Source organism: Galendromus occidentalis, unplaced genomic scaffold (assembly GCF_000255335.2).
Source record: "Galendromus occidentalis unplaced genomic scaffold, Mocc_1.1 scf7180000077481, whole genome shotgun sequence".
In the NCBI taxonomy this organism is placed as follows: domain Eukaryota; kingdom Metazoa; phylum Arthropoda; class Arachnida; order Mesostigmata; family Phytoseiidae; genus Galendromus; species Galendromus occidentalis.
Genome location: NW_003805469.1, coordinates 111,510 through 127,416, shown reverse-complemented (window position 1 = coordinate 127,416; position 15,907 = coordinate 111,510). Strand labels below are relative to the sequence as shown.

The 15,907-nt window shown below is 51.6% G+C and overlaps 1 protein-coding gene across 1 annotated transcript; it reads right to left on the bottom strand.

The window, feature by feature from the left end:
* Nucleotides 1-12,125: 12,125 nt before the first annotated feature.
* Nucleotides 12,126-15,448, bottom strand: LOC100899616 (insulin-like growth factor-binding protein complex acid labile subunit). Its single transcript, XM_018640312.1, has 3 exons — nt 15,143-15,448; nt 14,224-14,562; nt 12,126-14,119 (listed from the first exon to the last, which is right to left on the bottom strand). Exons 1-3 carry the CDS (start codon nt 15,173-15,175, stop codon nt 12,710-12,712), a joined length of 1,782 nt encoding a protein of 593 aa, XP_018495828.1. The 5' UTR covers nt 15,176-15,448; the 3' UTR covers nt 12,126-12,709.
* Between the last annotated feature and the right edge of the window lie 459 nt (nt 15,449-15,907).

The window sequence follows — 15,907 nt, the reverse complement described above, 5'->3', positions numbered from 1 at the left end:
CGAAGCATTTTTCCCTCTAATGGAATGAGAGCTTTCGGATCTTTGGTCGAGACTTTCGCGTTCCGCACAATTTTCCCGCATCGAGTCAGATTTCGACTCCATCGGACTTCAACGACATCGGCTCACAGCAGGAAGGACTCAATGGATCGATTGTGGAGGATGAAGCCCGATCCGGGAGCCTCTTCTGAAATTGAATTATTCCGCCGGATTTGCGCGGCTTCTGCACTGTATGCTATGTGAATGGAGGGCCATGTCCTTATCAAGTTTCACGCCGCCGTCGCTTTCGCGGCGGAGCCGCTCTCGTATGCTACGATCTCATAATCCGCGATGAAGTCGAATCGCGGCGCACTGAAAAAATCAGAGTCGATAATCTAGTGGATGTTGCCATAAGCTCCGGAACCAAAACTATGTCAAGGCTCGGACGCTCCTCCACTTTCCAGACGCAGACTGATCCTCCACCCGCTGATTCATCCCCCAATTAGATTCCTGACAGGGGGGGTAACCATCCGCCTGGATCGAATTAAATTCGATATCATGGGACATCCCGGCCGCTCTGAAAATCCTTGATTGACAGCTTCCACGGAGATTGGACGGATCTCGAATGACGTTCGGCTGTCGACAACTTCTGACATCAGACTCTGAGCTCCTTAGCGTGGACCAGACCTCAGTCCGTGCCGGCGGAATGTTGGGTAGCCGTAATTTCCGGAAGCGCTCGATCGTGCGAGTCATTAGTTCGCGACTCTCTACCTCTCAGACGCAAACCGGGAAAAACACTCTCACCGTTCGGGTGAGGGACTCCGAAGGCATAAAAACTTCATTGACCGAGCTAAATTTTTATGCTCAAACATCCCTCAAGTCATCACCTTCCTGAAAGCTCCGAGGTAACACGAAACTATGGGGAGATTAGCGGGTCTGCTGGACGCTTCTAGAATTTCAGAGACCAGGACGTCCTGATCGACAAGGATGAAAATCTGTCTGACGGAAATCGCTCTCGGTTTTGCCTTTCATAGCGAGTCGTTTTTCTTCGCGCTCGAGGGTGAAAACAAAAATAGCTTGTGCAAATTAAGATTCGAGCAGAACGTCGAGAGATTCACAGTGATCTGCGTGTATCCGGCGCAGAATGAACCGATTGAATTGGGAAGCGCCACCGAGGATAAGGAGCTCCTACTCCACATAGTTTTGCGATTTTGATGGATCTTCACTCGCGGCTGCTACGTCGATTCGGCTTCCAGGACGGCTCCGCTGCGTGACGCTCCGGAGAAGCTCCGAATGGACGATTGCTTCACGATTCCAGATAGATTCAAAATTTTCCGGCCAAGTCGCTCACCGGACTGTCCGGGACCTAGTGCTCCGTTCCGATGAGAACTTACTCGATCCCCGAGATTCTCGTCCTAGATAATGTTCACACATTTTATTCCATTGTCGAACGGATCGATGTCCGGTGGCGTAGATTGCGGAATACTCCTCCCATAGGATTTATCGATTCTTATGTCCATACGTCACTGATTGAGCTCGCCGGGACGGAATCAATAAATTGGGTCGAGGTATATTCTACGCAAACGAAATGAGGACGATCACAACAATCAGAAGCCAAATCGGAGATGTAATATCTTCGGTTTGTTCCATGTGCGGTCCTAAGCAGCTGGACTGAGGGCGCGGAACCAATCGAATTCAGGCCACGTCCGAGAGGAGAGGACTCGACAGACAGCGGAACAACCTCCACTACAGGATATTGCGTCTTGTGTATTCCAAGTGTGAAGTCTGACTCGGCGTCGCGTTTGCCCCGTCTTACTCGGCCCTGCGGGACGTCTAGAAGTCAGCTGCCTGCAATCGAGGTTCCACTCTCTGAGTCAGAAACCAGACACCGAAGTTTGCTGCGCATGTGTCTCCCGGGGATGCACACACGCGTTCCTGAAGACATATGAGTACATACGCGTGCTATCTCACCCTAATATTGCGGATCACGAGGTAGGCATGCCATGATTTGGGGCTGCATTCGCAGACAGCAGCCCGTTCTCGCAGAACCAGCTGCGACTGCGTAATGTCTCTGCATGCGGTGAGATCATTTGTGTTCTCCAGCATAATTTGTTTTGACTTGCACAATTTGGCGGATGAATGGGGTAGCAGTTGCACAGGCCTGGGGGGAACCCCCTCGAAAGAGGTGAGTTTACTCACCTGAAGGGACGAGGAGAAATACGCGAAAGCTCTGCGGTGTGTGACTTGGGAAGAGTCCTGAATGAGAACATTATCATAATCAGTTCAGATGAACGCTGCGTCCATCGCGCTGATTAACGACGGATGACTTGTAATCCACGAGGAGGAGATTGGGAACGAGGAGAGACAATATTAGGAAGAAGTTTCTGGCGTTGCAGAGGAGGGCTGACGGCGAGGTCACTCCGATTTGCTCCAGGAACGGAGGGACGATCCTTCCTTGTCTCTCATTTTTCGGTCACTTACTATGTGAGTATTCTCTGAAATTCATTCCCAGTCCAGCTGCGGGTTTTTTCAGCAGAAGGTCCTTGTTATTCGAGGGACTCTCCAGATGAATAGAGCCGAATCGAGAAGAGGATGGGAGCAGCATATGCGGGAGAGTCGTCTGAATAAACAGCGGAGCACTTCGCTCAAAAAGACAGGGACGGGCAAAAGAGAACCTCTCGAGTTACGGAGGTACTTCGGTAATTCGGAGAGGCCGAACCTCTTCCGAAATCCCGCAATGCGGGGAGCGGCGCCATCGTCGTCACAATTTCGAGCTTTCCACCCGCCGCTCGGAGAACATCGAGACGACAGCGAGAGGAAGAAAAGCTCCCGAATTTCGATCCCGGGAAGCGCTCGATTCCATTAGAGCTTCGCCTCAAAATCTTCGGGAGTGTTTGTTAACGAGCTACGAATTGTTTTCCCCAAATCATCGTTCCCTAAGTAGCCGTCTCCGGAGTGCTTCAAGCTCACGGCTTCTTCAGGAGCATTATTTCCTCGCTCCCCGGCATGAGAGAGAAGCGGATGGGTTCCACATCGAACTCGAAAACACTCACGACGACAGCGACGCAGGCCTTCCAATCTTTGTTCCTCTTGAATGCTTGCCAAAACTATTTCACCCTCCATGGTCTCAATCCTGTTTCGCTCGTTCAGTTTCTCCGCTTTCATCTGCGGCCCGGTTCACCCACCAGCTTCCGTCAAGTTTTCGCTCCCTGCCCTCTGTGTTCCCGTCGGCTCCCCAACTTTATTCCAGCCACATCTTCGGCATGATGGGAGGGAATGGTTCAGACGCCTGGGACTGCGCTCCTTCACCCAGATGAACTCTTCTGCGACCAAGCAGTTCCTCCTTCAATCGATTCCGGCAAGCAGCGCTTTTCACCTCGGGCTTCCTTTGACTCGAGCGATGCCACACATCAAAGTCTCGGAGAAAGTATTAGGATGCCGTACACGTTCGGGCGCTGAAAAGCGGAGAAAATGTTAATTCTCTCCTTTCTGTCACTCTTGACGCTTGATATCTGCCCCGCCCCAGTTCTTCGAGAGACCTCGTTGACTCGATTTGGTTGCGCAAGGATCTTCTCTCAAATCGTCGACTGGAGCTGATGGAGATGAATCAAAGGAATGAATCGGAAAATCGGTCGGCGAAGAATGACATTCAGGAGGGGAGTTCATTCCCTCTTCGCTCGGTTCGAGGGGATTTTTTGGAACTGTAGAGTTCCCTTCGGCTCTGACAATTCACTGAGGAGGCTGCGTCTCGAATTCGGGCAGTATCTGGAGACAAGCCCAGAAGAGAGGACCGAGCTTGTTCATCAGCTACCTGGCAGGCCCGAAGAACGGCTCGCCTTCTCCATTGGCGTTGTCTTGCGTTTTCTAGGGTTTCCCGAGGTATGCGCCCCGTGTTCCTTGCCGCCTGAATGTACCCAACGATAGCATCGAGGGGCTCTTTCCTGGAATCCCGCGTATACCCCAATCTTCTCCTGGAGGAACTTTGGCTGTATGCAAGTAAATGAGTACTCAGTTTTCAACTTCCGCAGACTCTGAGCAGTCCCGAATAGGGAATGAGATGATCTCGGTATCAGCCAAAATATCGTCAGAGCTGGTAGACTTTTCCTGCTCGTTTTATATATACCGTATCCGTGAATAGCATCCGCAGTATTCCCCAGCATTCCCTATGGGTACGACTCACGAAGGGTTTCCCCGGTTCAGTTTGTGAAATTCAACATGCCTATATCTCATGGAAGCTTTCCTGTTGGAGAAGATTCGACGCGCGGGACGAGGGGCATGAGACCCAACTTGTCGAGACGCCCTAGGACCAGCCGGGTCTTAAGTCTTAACTCGTTCGAGGATGCGTTCTGACGAGAATTCATTTTCAACAATGAGATTTCCCCGATTGCGTTGTCCGACGTGCTCGCCCATCTCCGGAAAGGAAAAAACGAATGGAGGGAACGGCCCGTCGGGAACTTTTGTTCGAAACGAAATGAAAGTTTCGTCGCAAACCTCTATCTCCCATCATGATCCTCGCTGCCTGCGTCCCGGCTTTTCCCCTCCATGACCACGTCGACAGCGACAATAGACGACCATCAGGAGCGTCTTGTTTCCGCGCTCGGCTGGAAAATTCCTTTCTCCTCCATTCTATGTCCTGATCCTCCGCCCGCGGCATATCCACAGAGGATGTCCGTCCGGGCGCACTGAGTAAATTTGGACGGGGAATTCCATATTTCGCTCGTTTTCCGATTATCACATGAAGCGTCAAGTTTCCATCTGAGCTGAACGAAAAGCGTTTCGGCAAGGAAGCGCTCTCCAACGACTTGGAAAACCCTGAGGAGCTCGTACTCCACGACCTAATATTTTTTCGTAAAGAACTCCAATCTCGTTCGGAGTTCCGCTGGTTTTTACGGAAATATTATATTCTTGGAATAAGACCGGATATGTATGTCTAAATCACTCTCGGGGCTCCAGAAAATAGAAATATACTTATTTCTCATCCCCCTAACTTTGCTATCAACTATCCTTGCCGCACGCAAAACTCCTAGGGCTTTACTAGACAAAATCATGATCAAGCTTGAGCAAAAACATATACACCTCCATATTGAGGTCGCTAAACCGTGGAATCGGGCGGGAGCGGGAGATTCTCTCCAGGGCGCGTCGATTTACGATAGAATATCATTTTGAATGTTCCGAGTCTTTGTCCGTCCGCATATACGGTGAATTGATTTTCTCCACAGATCCCGGAATGCTTTCTGGACCATCCGCGGCTCCCCGACATTTTCGCGCTCATTCAAGCCTCAATATGCTATCTCTCCTGAAAAGTTTGGCCGCCAGAAAAAGCTTCTCAGACGCTCTAAGACGTCGAGCAACCGAATCAAAGTGAACTTCTTGGAGAAGTTCGTTTCTTAATCGTTGTCCCTCACTTTCCTCTCATCAATACAGTTGCTGAGCGCAGACTTCTCGCTCGGTTTGGAACAGCAAACATCATCTAAGTCTTAGTGATCAGGGCCAGCCATGGCAAGTCTAAACCGTGCTGCTTGTCCTGGAAGGATGAAAGCACGTTGGCGCACGTCAGCACCGTTTCTATCCCAAGCAGTTTGCTGCTTCTCATGCGGAAGCAGCGACGGTCATCATCATGGAATTGATAGCTTGGGAGCAGGGCCCGTACCGTGCTCGGAGGAATTCGGAAACTCCGTTGGTCTGGAACAAAACAAGCGGAATTCGATCTCGAATTTTGAATGGAGCGAAGTCCCGGATATGGGCAGCGATGTGACTCCGCCGGCCACCCCGGGCATCAGCGGAATCGCGGAACGTTCAACCTTACGCTTCGGCCGTACCTGGGTTGGAGCCCTCAGCCACTTCAGGGAAGCACATCGGACCTCCGAACCGGACGCTGTCCATGACTCGAGCGTCGCGGGAGCCGATGGCTGATGGCGACAAATTTAAATGAGAACTTTCTCCTATCGTAAGATCACTTATCTTCTCACTGAGATCGTTAGACACACACGGAATGGCCCATTGGATCCGTCGTAAAACGGTGTCGCTGCTGCTCAGACTGAGGGCAGCTTCTGGGGTTGCCATCGCTCAGTGACGCGCTTCCCCGTCTGTATCAGGCTCGGCTATCAGCTGCTGCTGCTGACGAGAACTTATCCAACTACAGTAGTGAGGTGGCTCGGAGCTGTAAAGATCCTCCGACAAGCTCGTTCTTTCTCATTTACTGACGGTTCTCTCCTCGCGGCACAGACTCGCGCAAGCGAGCAGATGCTTCTGTTGAGCAAACCCCACCGCGACCGGACGACGAAAAACGCCTTCGGCAAACTGGCAGCCCATAGCTCAAGACGGTGTTTTATGGAGAATGGATACGACGAAGTCGAGTTTTCGTTTTAGGATGGACCGAACCAGCTCCCAGAGTCCCGAGTATCACCGGCATGCCCGTATATCAGGAAGTCCCTGGCCCTTCCCTGTTCCAACCTGTCAAAATTGGCCTGTTCGCCAGAGAATTCAGGGCTGGCCCTACCATCAGACCGAATGCGGTATGGCACAGGCGAAATCGCTAGAAATGGTAATCTGAAACTTTCCGAATTCCAGACTTCTGACGATCGCTGCCTTATGCTACGAGTGCTGGGACGTTTCAGCTGTGAATTGATGCGATCATTCCAGTTGTGAATTGATGCGATCTTTTCAAGTTTCAGAGCGCCAGTTCTCGATGTTCATAAATAAATTGATGACGTCCCCGTTGACGGAAAAAAACCGAAAGAGCGTCATGCTCGGCAAGGAGATCAACTACGGCGAACGACTTTCTCTGAACTCCGATGACTGTTTGAATACGGCTCCATCAGAACGGGTCGTTTACGCGACGATCATCCGAGTCTTTTTCCAAGCCCCTTGTTTACATTGGATAGAACACGCCGCTGGTCAGTCATTCGATACCGTAGCTGGCTGCGTTCCTCCCTGTAGAAGTCTCGCGGGATTTCGCTGAGGCAGAATCGCTTCTCGGGAACACCCGATTATTGTCGTTGTTTGTGGTGGTCGATCCTGATAGAGCTTCAGAACTCCGCGACGATACTCGGACCGAGGTTTTCAGTTCAAGATATTCGAATTTCCGTTGAGATCGCCGATTCAGGCCGAGAGTCCGCAAAAACGGTATCTTATTGAGGCTTCTTATTTATTTATCATAGCAGCGCTCGCGTGTGGGCAAGAGGTTTGCGTGCTCGCAAGCCTGCGTTCCCCGTCCCGTCTCCCTCTCGACTCTCGAACTTCCCAGGCGATTTCGCCAGCTCATTTCTTCTGGCTTTTCCCAGGTTCATTATGGTATTTACCCGATGGGGGTTATATTTATGGTAATTCCCAAGCTGCTTATTCCGCGAGTCTGAACAATTAGGGCTGCTTAGTTTTCCAGCTGCTGCCGAAACCCATGATCTCCCCCTGGCTCGTTCTCGCTCCTCCACTGAGCAGAGCCCTGAGTACACAACACTCATATCGTGTTTTATAGCCCCTCGAGGACCAGACGAGCTCGACTCGGCTCTCGAAGGGCTGCCGAATCATATTCCATAGTAGCTAAGTGAAGTTGCGCCCTTGGTGTTCGAGGCATCGGATCATCGAGTTACTCAGCGGCCGTCTGAGCGATCGTCGGTCGGTCGCTCGCTCATTCGCTAGCTTACTCAGATCGCGAACAAAATAGAAACCACCGAGTTCCCTCGAGCGCACCTTACAGCACAGGTGCCTGAACTGTTCAGCAAGCAGTCCATCCAGCCACTCCTGTAGCGCCTCCGCAGCGGGGAAGCTCGACTGACTGACTGACCGACCGACCGACCGAACGATCTACTAGCTGTCTGTTTCCTTGAGCAGCCGAAACAACGAGAGAAATGAGTCAGAGACGGGGAACCGCCCGTCCGCCCGCCCGCCTGGTCGAGATAGAGATTCATCAGGATGTGGCGCGCCGCCACCACCGTTGTCGTATGGTGGAACTGTTAGACGAGCGACCATGAGACGGGGGAGATGGTGGAAAGAAGCGGCGCAGACTCGGAGAATGAACCTGTCCGAAAGAATCGCCATGCCCGATAGAGCTTCTCCTACCGCCACCACCACCCCCTACCGCCGGCTGCTGCTGCTAAATGAACCGTGGCCTATGATGCTCGGTGTGGGGTATTTACTTCGAGCTACGCGGGGGAAATCACATTTCTATCATGAACGAACACCTGAAGTCGCGCTGTATGCCTAAAACCCAAATCAAGCCAAGGAGGTGACTTCCCTTTTGACCGAAAACCATTTGACCGAATCCGATCGACCGAATCCGATTGACCGAATCCGATTGACCGAATCCGATTGACCGAATCCGATTGGCCGAAGCCGTTTGACCGAAGCCGATTGACCGAATCCGGTGGGCTCCACCCATCGCGATGGAAGTTCGGCGCGTACGGATTCTCAAATTCATGTCGGAGCTGTCTTGACCTAGCCTCTCCTCCTGGAGACCCCGTGTCTGTCATCCAATCGGACTCTGATATTGCACGTCCCACATCTTTGTCGCGAACAGGCGCACGCGAACAGTATCCGAAGGCACATACACACCAAGAATTACGAACAATAACATTGAGGAAGGAAAACTCTTTTCCCTGACGACAATCGAACGCTATCTACTCCTGAAGTTATCATGGAAGTTCAACTAGTACCGTCGTCGCGAGGGAAAAATTTGTATAGCATCAATAACTACCTATATTCCGTCGAAAAAAAAGTGTCGATTCCTTGTATTGTCGATGAATCCAGAAAAAGGAGCACGGTTGTTCAGGGAGGGCGATAGTATCCAAGGTAGGCAGTTCGAAACAGTGAATTCGCTGAGCTATACCGCCGGTATCACTGGTGTTGAGTCAGATTTTTCTATCGCTGACGTTTGTGCTCACTATCTTCCGAAGGGACCCGAGCCAATAGTCCAACGAACTTCCGGGTTCCATTGCCATGAGCCGGAGACCGGTGAGATCATCAAGAAAACCGCGATCGAGGAGATGAAGCAGCGCGTGATCGCTGAACCGCTGAGAAGCGGAAAGCAGGTGTACACGGAGGTGACGACTTCTGCGGCATCTATTCTGATGGAATCCCACCCTGAAGAGGAGGTCGGTGCCTCGTTGCCTTCATTCTCGAGCGTGTCGACCACGCTTTACCGTGCACGGGCGAGCGTGCGTCCGCCGCTGCCAGCGTCTCGAGCAGAAATAACACTAGGAGAATCGTGGACAAAAACGGTCGACGGACAAGATTTTCTCGTCATCAATGATGGGGAGGAAAGTCGAATTCTCGGCTTCACTACGGTCCAGCTCGTGATGGAGCTCTGTTCGGCGCCGACAGTTTTCATGGACGGCACTTTCCGTGTCGTTCCCAAGCTCTTTCTCCAGCTCTATACGCTGCATGCGTTCTATAGGGGAGAAATGATCCCCATGGCTTATTTTCTCCTACCGGACAAACGACGGGAAACATATAACCGAATGTTCGCCTTGCTTGTGGGCTACGCTCAATCAATCGGCGTGACTTTCAATCCGCAGCGCTTCAACTGGACTTCGAAGTCTCCATGCTGAAATCGATCGAAGGACTTCCCCATGGCAGAGTTAAAGGGTGCGCATTTCATTTCGCTCAATGCCTTTGGCGCAAAGTGCAAGACTTGGGAATTCGACAGTATTACGATGAACCCATTGTAAAAAAGTTCGTCAGATGCGTCGGTGCCCTCGCTCATGTTCCTCTGTCGCAGATCGACAATGCATGGCTGGAAATTGAGGCAGAGTCGCCCTCCACAGACCATCCAGCTCACTCGGCTCTTGAGAGGTTCAAAACGTATTTCATCAGCACTTGGCTTGAGAATGGAGCAGTATTCCCGCGTAGACTCTGGAACCATTACCGCAATTTCGGAGCTCGCACGACAAACCACCTCGAAGGGTGGCACCAAGCTCTGAATCGAGGCCTCGGTCGTTCGCACGTGAACGTCTTCGAGATGATCAGTCATCTTCAAAAGCTTGAAAAAAGTTTCAAGACACAGATGCTACTCCTCAGCACGGGTCGGAAGCCTAAGGACGCCGAAAAAAAAATACGTCAGAGTCAATCAAACGCTCATGAATCTGGTAAATCAGTACGAATCGAACCAGATACCCCTCATCGAATACGTACAAAACGTTGGTTTCAATCTCAAAAATTAGTATAGTTGCGGTGCGAAGATCGCAAATGATAGGTGTCAAGTCCGATACTTACATGTTCGCGTCAACTTCTCTCTATTGTGGTATAACTTAAGAAGCTCGCCTCTATCCTCGAGAACGACCGGAATCTAGGCATAATCTCCGGGTTGCACATGAATAAACTAATAATGTGAGCGAGTCAGTTCCGCGATCTGTTTCAGCTGAGGGAGGAGCTTGATTCGGTCAATCGGCTTCGGTCAAACGGCTTCGGCCAATCGGATTCGGTCAATCGGATTCGGTCAATCGGATTCGGTCAATCGGTTTCGGTCGATCGGATTCGGTCAGATGGTTTTCGGTCAAAAGGACGGTAACCGCCAAGGACCGGCTTGCGACTCCTCTCCACAATGGAACAGGATCGCTTCGAAAATTCGTCGCTCGGAACGACCGGCTCACAGATCTCCTCTGACGTGGGAAATTCGTACTTCATATGAAACATTCTCAACCACAGGATCCTTCCACTTCGATTCGTGATCTCGGTAATGAGCCTTTGCTCTATCGGAATCAGGTAGACGTCAAGAAGACATACACAATGCGGAGAAAGGAAGGACGGCCTCTAACCGTGGAAAGTGGGATTGTGTTCGCCGCTGGTGACACCGGAGGCTAATAGGATCCGTGGTCACACCGTCCCCCGTGACGCTCCGCTTCCCCGAGTCTCGGAACCTGCGCGGATTTGTGACTAGGTGTCTCTAATTGACTTCGGCTCTTTTCGTTGAAAAAACAGTCGAACGGCTACTGGGATCTCCGAGAACGATCCGAAAGACTCGGGTCGTTCAGTTGACTCTGGGAAGGTGTTCTACGATGGGGATTCCGAAAGGAAGAGAGCGAGATCGAATTTCAAGCTCGGGAAAGAAGACGGCGACGAGTCAGAGAGTATCAACCACCGACTAGGTTTCTTTGTTCTATCTATTCAGATTTGAAAACTTTGACCGGGCTGAGGAGTCGGCTAAAATATCCCACGAACCCGGCCGGCAGCGCGAATATTAAACACGCCGAACTTCCATCAAAATCCTGGAGACACTCAAAGAAGCACTCCTTTTTGTTGAAGAGAAATTCTGCGGGCAAGAGCGACGAATCTCATCAGACGAGCTTATCGAGCCCCTCCTCTTTCATATAGAGCTCCGCATACCAGGATAGTTCCGGGGAAGTTCCTCCAGCCGAACATCGGCGAAGCGTTGATCTTCCGAGAAAGAACAAAAACTACTATTCTAATATTTGTTCCCACGACCAAGTCCTCTCGCGCCTAAATCTAATTTAGTCTGCGACGGAATAGAAAAGCGATGTATCGAAGCGTAGTAGTGTTGAACATCCTTCTCGTAGGCAGAAGCGACGACGACGCCGGCAGGAACCACTGATGGCCTGTCCTGTCAGCGTCCCGACCGAGGAGCGTTTAGTGCTTTTTCGAGGGGAAATGTCAGTCAGTCAGCGTAAACGAGAGGCATCCATGTCAACATCGCCGTGGCCTCTGTCTATCTATATAGCGCTCCTTTTCTATCTACATACATATCTATCTATCTCTCTCTCTCTCGTTCACCAGCTCGCTCGGTCTGTTCTGCCGGCTAGTTCACTCAGCGAGCCGATCTCCGAGAGCACATGTTAAGTCTGGGAAAAGTGGCCCCTTCTCTCGCGGTTGTCATGCTGATGATACCTTCATCAAGCTATGTTTAGCAATATTCGGCAATGGGAGCGAGAAGAAGAAGGTAAGCCCCCTCGGCGGCGTTCTCGTCAGCTGAATCGCCGTCGCTGGCCAAGGCCGTTGACGCCGTTCCCCGAGAAGGCGCTCTCTGAATGGTTCGCCGTTTTTCCGCCGAAACCCACGGAACCGAAGATGAGGGATGAGAAGTTCGAGTGGAACAGCGTAATATCATACAAGATGGGCCCTTGAGAAACCATGAAATACCCAAGAAGTACTCGCTGCCACAGCTTCATACTGGAGTAACAGTTTATTCTTAGCATCTTGTAGCCTCTGCAATAACATTATATTATCAGCGCGTCTAAAAGTGCTCGTCTCTCGACAGAATTCGTCGTCAGCCAAAATCACAGAGATCATCACTGGGTATTTCCGAGTACCAAAACTCAATCATCAGGACTGCGCGGGTCCATGACGAAGACAACTTAAATCCACGACGCGAATCTGAACATCGACGAGATGATCGGTTTTTCAACATTCTGGGCGCTTTGGCGTTCCGAATATGCCGACAAGCCCGTCGAGCATCAAACCCGACTCTCACATCTGAATTTCATATAATACCGCGGCTCAGCGACATTTTCGGAATTTTCCGCGGCCCTACGCACCCTTCTCCTTCAATACTTTAGTTTCGATGCTTCTCGACGCTCTCTTCCCGCATCTTTCGTAGATCCGGAAAAACTTTACATGCGTATGTACAAAATTACAGTTCAACGTCAGGGTTCTCCGGGTAGGCCCGCGAGAGACCCGATAAGCCGTTAGCGCCTTCCGGCGGCGCCGTCGGGCGAAAGTTCCAGTCCACCGGGACGTCTGACCCACTAACTAACTAACTAACTAAGTATAGGCGCGATCCCTTTCAGACGTAAATGAGACTTTGATACGCCTGCTGCTGCTGCTGTTGGTGCTGTCTGTCAATAGTTTCGTAGCCGGGGTCCGTCGTCGTCGACGTCGATGACGACGTGCCCGAGTTGGGTCGAGAATTACAGGAGAGCGTCTGGTACGCTCGGTTGCTCGTCGGTTCCACTATGGGCCGAGCGACACTATTCAAGCTCATTAAGTAACTTTGCAGAGCGTTGGGACTGAGCGTCGTATACGACGACGGATCGAGCATGGCGTTGGGGGCGAACGCCTGGCCCGATATCGGCCGTCCCAACGTCGTGTACGGTTGAATGATATACGGGTACTTGTGGTTATCGTACGAGGCATAGTTGACCGGAGACGAGTCGAGGTCCTTAATGATCGTTCCGACCCTTGCGTCGGTGATACGTCGACGCCAAGCTAGGAACAGGATCATACCGACCAGACAGAATACGAACACCGATGTCAACATGACAGCCAATATCCCGCGGCCCGATTCGCCTCGACACTCGAGCTGGCCATCGCTCAGGCTCTTGAGGAAATCACTCTCGAGATGCGAAGGCCCATTGCATCGGACGGCGGAGCTGTTGTGGTATTGGTGGGGTCTGTTCGCCATGTGCTGCCAGAGCCACGACAGCGAACAGTTGCAAACGAGAGGATTTCCCGAAACGTCGAACGACTCGAGCTGCTCGATCGGCAGCAGGGCCGGATGTATGTACTTTAGTTTGTTGCCCCGGAGGCTAACTTTCCGTAACTGTCGCAGGTGGTTGAGCAGAGACGCCGGCAAGTGCTCTAGCTGCATATTAAACTCCATCCAGAGCTCCTCGAGCTCGGGGGTGTGCCGGAAAACATCTTCCTCGATCCTTTCCAGGTTCTCGGATCGGGTCAGGTGTAGTTTCTTGAGCTTCTTCAGGTGTCTGAGGTCGTTGACTGAGATTTTCGGAATCAGATTGCCACCGATGTTCAGCTCGTCGAGCTCGCTCAACGAAGCGATCGCTCTCGGGAACACCAGCAGATTGTTGTTCTGGAGGTAGAGCTTCTTCAGTCCGGCAACGCCGGAGAACGCTTCCAAATGCACAACCGATAAAGCACATTGATCCATGGACAGCTCTTCCAAATGCTTCAGATGATCGAACGCGGCCTCGTCCACCATGGAGAGGACATTCGAGCCGAGGTCGAGCGATCTGAGGTTCGGTAGGTAGACGAAAGAATCACTTGGCACGTGGCGCAACGAGTTCGACCGGAGAACCAATCGCTCAAGACTGGTCAATCCGTGGAACGAGCCCGCGCCGATGGTTGAGATCTTGTTCTGGCTGAGATCGAGCACTTTGAGATTGTGCAACGGAGTGAACACATTGGACGGAAGCTCCGAAATGCTGTTCCTCTTCAGCGTCAGATGCGTCAGGCTCTGCGAATAAAGACGAAACTTAGTACCGAATTATGTCCCCGGGGAAATGTTCCCGAGACGTCCCTGACTTTCTTCGGAATATTGCTACGCGGCAGAATAATCACCTCAAGTCCCTCGAACGCGTCGCGTTCGACGATCGTGATCGAATTGTGGCTCAAGTCGAGCCGGCGGAGCTCCCTGAGCTCGAGGCCCCTAGAACCGAGTTTACTGACGAGATTGAAGCTGACATCGAGGGCTTCGAGATGCGCATAAACACCGAACGCAGAGTCGACGTTGGCGATGATGTTCCTGGGTATCGTAATTTGTTTCACCATGGGGTTCAACGTCAGCGGCACGACTTCGAAACCCGCGTCAGCGCAGTTCACCGTGAGCTCGGCATCGTTGCATTGACACCTCGCGGGACAGAATGCCGACCACCGAGCCGCAGGTACCGCCCAAATCGACTGAAAAGAGGAAAATACCAAAATCAGTTTTGCAGATTCACGGGACGGCTGAGATTTACTGACTAACTAACTGAGCGGGTCGGGAAATCTTCCCTCGTCATCATCAACAGCTCATGCATATCATTTTGAAGCAGTGGCAGTCGACGACGGCGCGTGACGAAGTGGCAGATGGTCACGGCTAGGCGGACTCCGAGGTGGAGCTTCGCATAATGTCGTCGTCGACAGTTCGTTATCTGCATGTCGCTAACGAAGCGACTGTACCAACGCCTCTAACGTCCTATGTGGAATTATTTCATCGACAGAGAATCCGAGCCCAAGCGGAACGTAGGTGAGAAGAAAACCTGGAGTGATGCTCCATCGGTACAATGCGATTGATAAGAATCGAACGATGACTAGACCCGTCGTAGGTGGAATCTGTCTGATAGATCGGTCTTTTCGAAACTTCAGACCAGTCATCCGGGAACGATATGGGAGATAGTTCCATCACTTGATCGAAGCTGTGCAAGTCGAAGTCTTCTCTCTTTCGAATGAGAGTGAATTCATCCGATCGGTGCATCTCGGAAACCCAACGGAAACTCACCGTAAGTAGGACACAGAAGCTGAGAGCGAACATGATTATTCCTTGAGATGCTAAATCGTTTCGGCTACTTCATCGAGCGGAATTTTTCGCCCGACTTGAAACGATCTCCTGCTCAGAAATTATCCGGAGTGTGTGGAATGCGGAGTCCCATGACACAAGAACTTAAATCCGAGGACTTCGAGGGACGGAGTGAACAAAGTGCAGACGCGGCGAAAATTTTCGTTGATTGAGAAACACTTTCGGATAAACTATTCGACATGATCCACAGAACACGCCACACGCGCGGCCTGTCGTTGACTTTGAACTGAGAGGCCGTTGGCGCGTTCTCTCTTTTTGGACGATCGACCCTTTCCGTGTGGGTGAGAGACTCTCGATTGAAGCGAACCACTCGCCGGAGAACCCCCGACGGACGTTGCACCCGACAACCCCGAGCTCTGAGCACCTAGTTCCAGTCACTCCTTTCGCGGTTCCCCATTCACTTGTCCGGAGGGAAGGACGTCTGTCCATCGTTCCGTTCGGCCGGCGGTCGTCAAGCGATATCGGTGATTCCCGATCGGCGAATCCCTTCCCGAACGCCCGGCCGCGCAGGGAGAGAATCGCTCCCGACTAGTTCCAATGCCTGGAAAATGGGATTATTCCCTGAACGACCCGGGTCTGCATTAAGAGGAAAAGAGACAAGAGAAGACTACATCTTCATCTGGTTTCGGTCATTCGAGTTCCGCGGGGAATCGCGTTATCGGATCCTGAGTTCGTGGAGCGATCTAT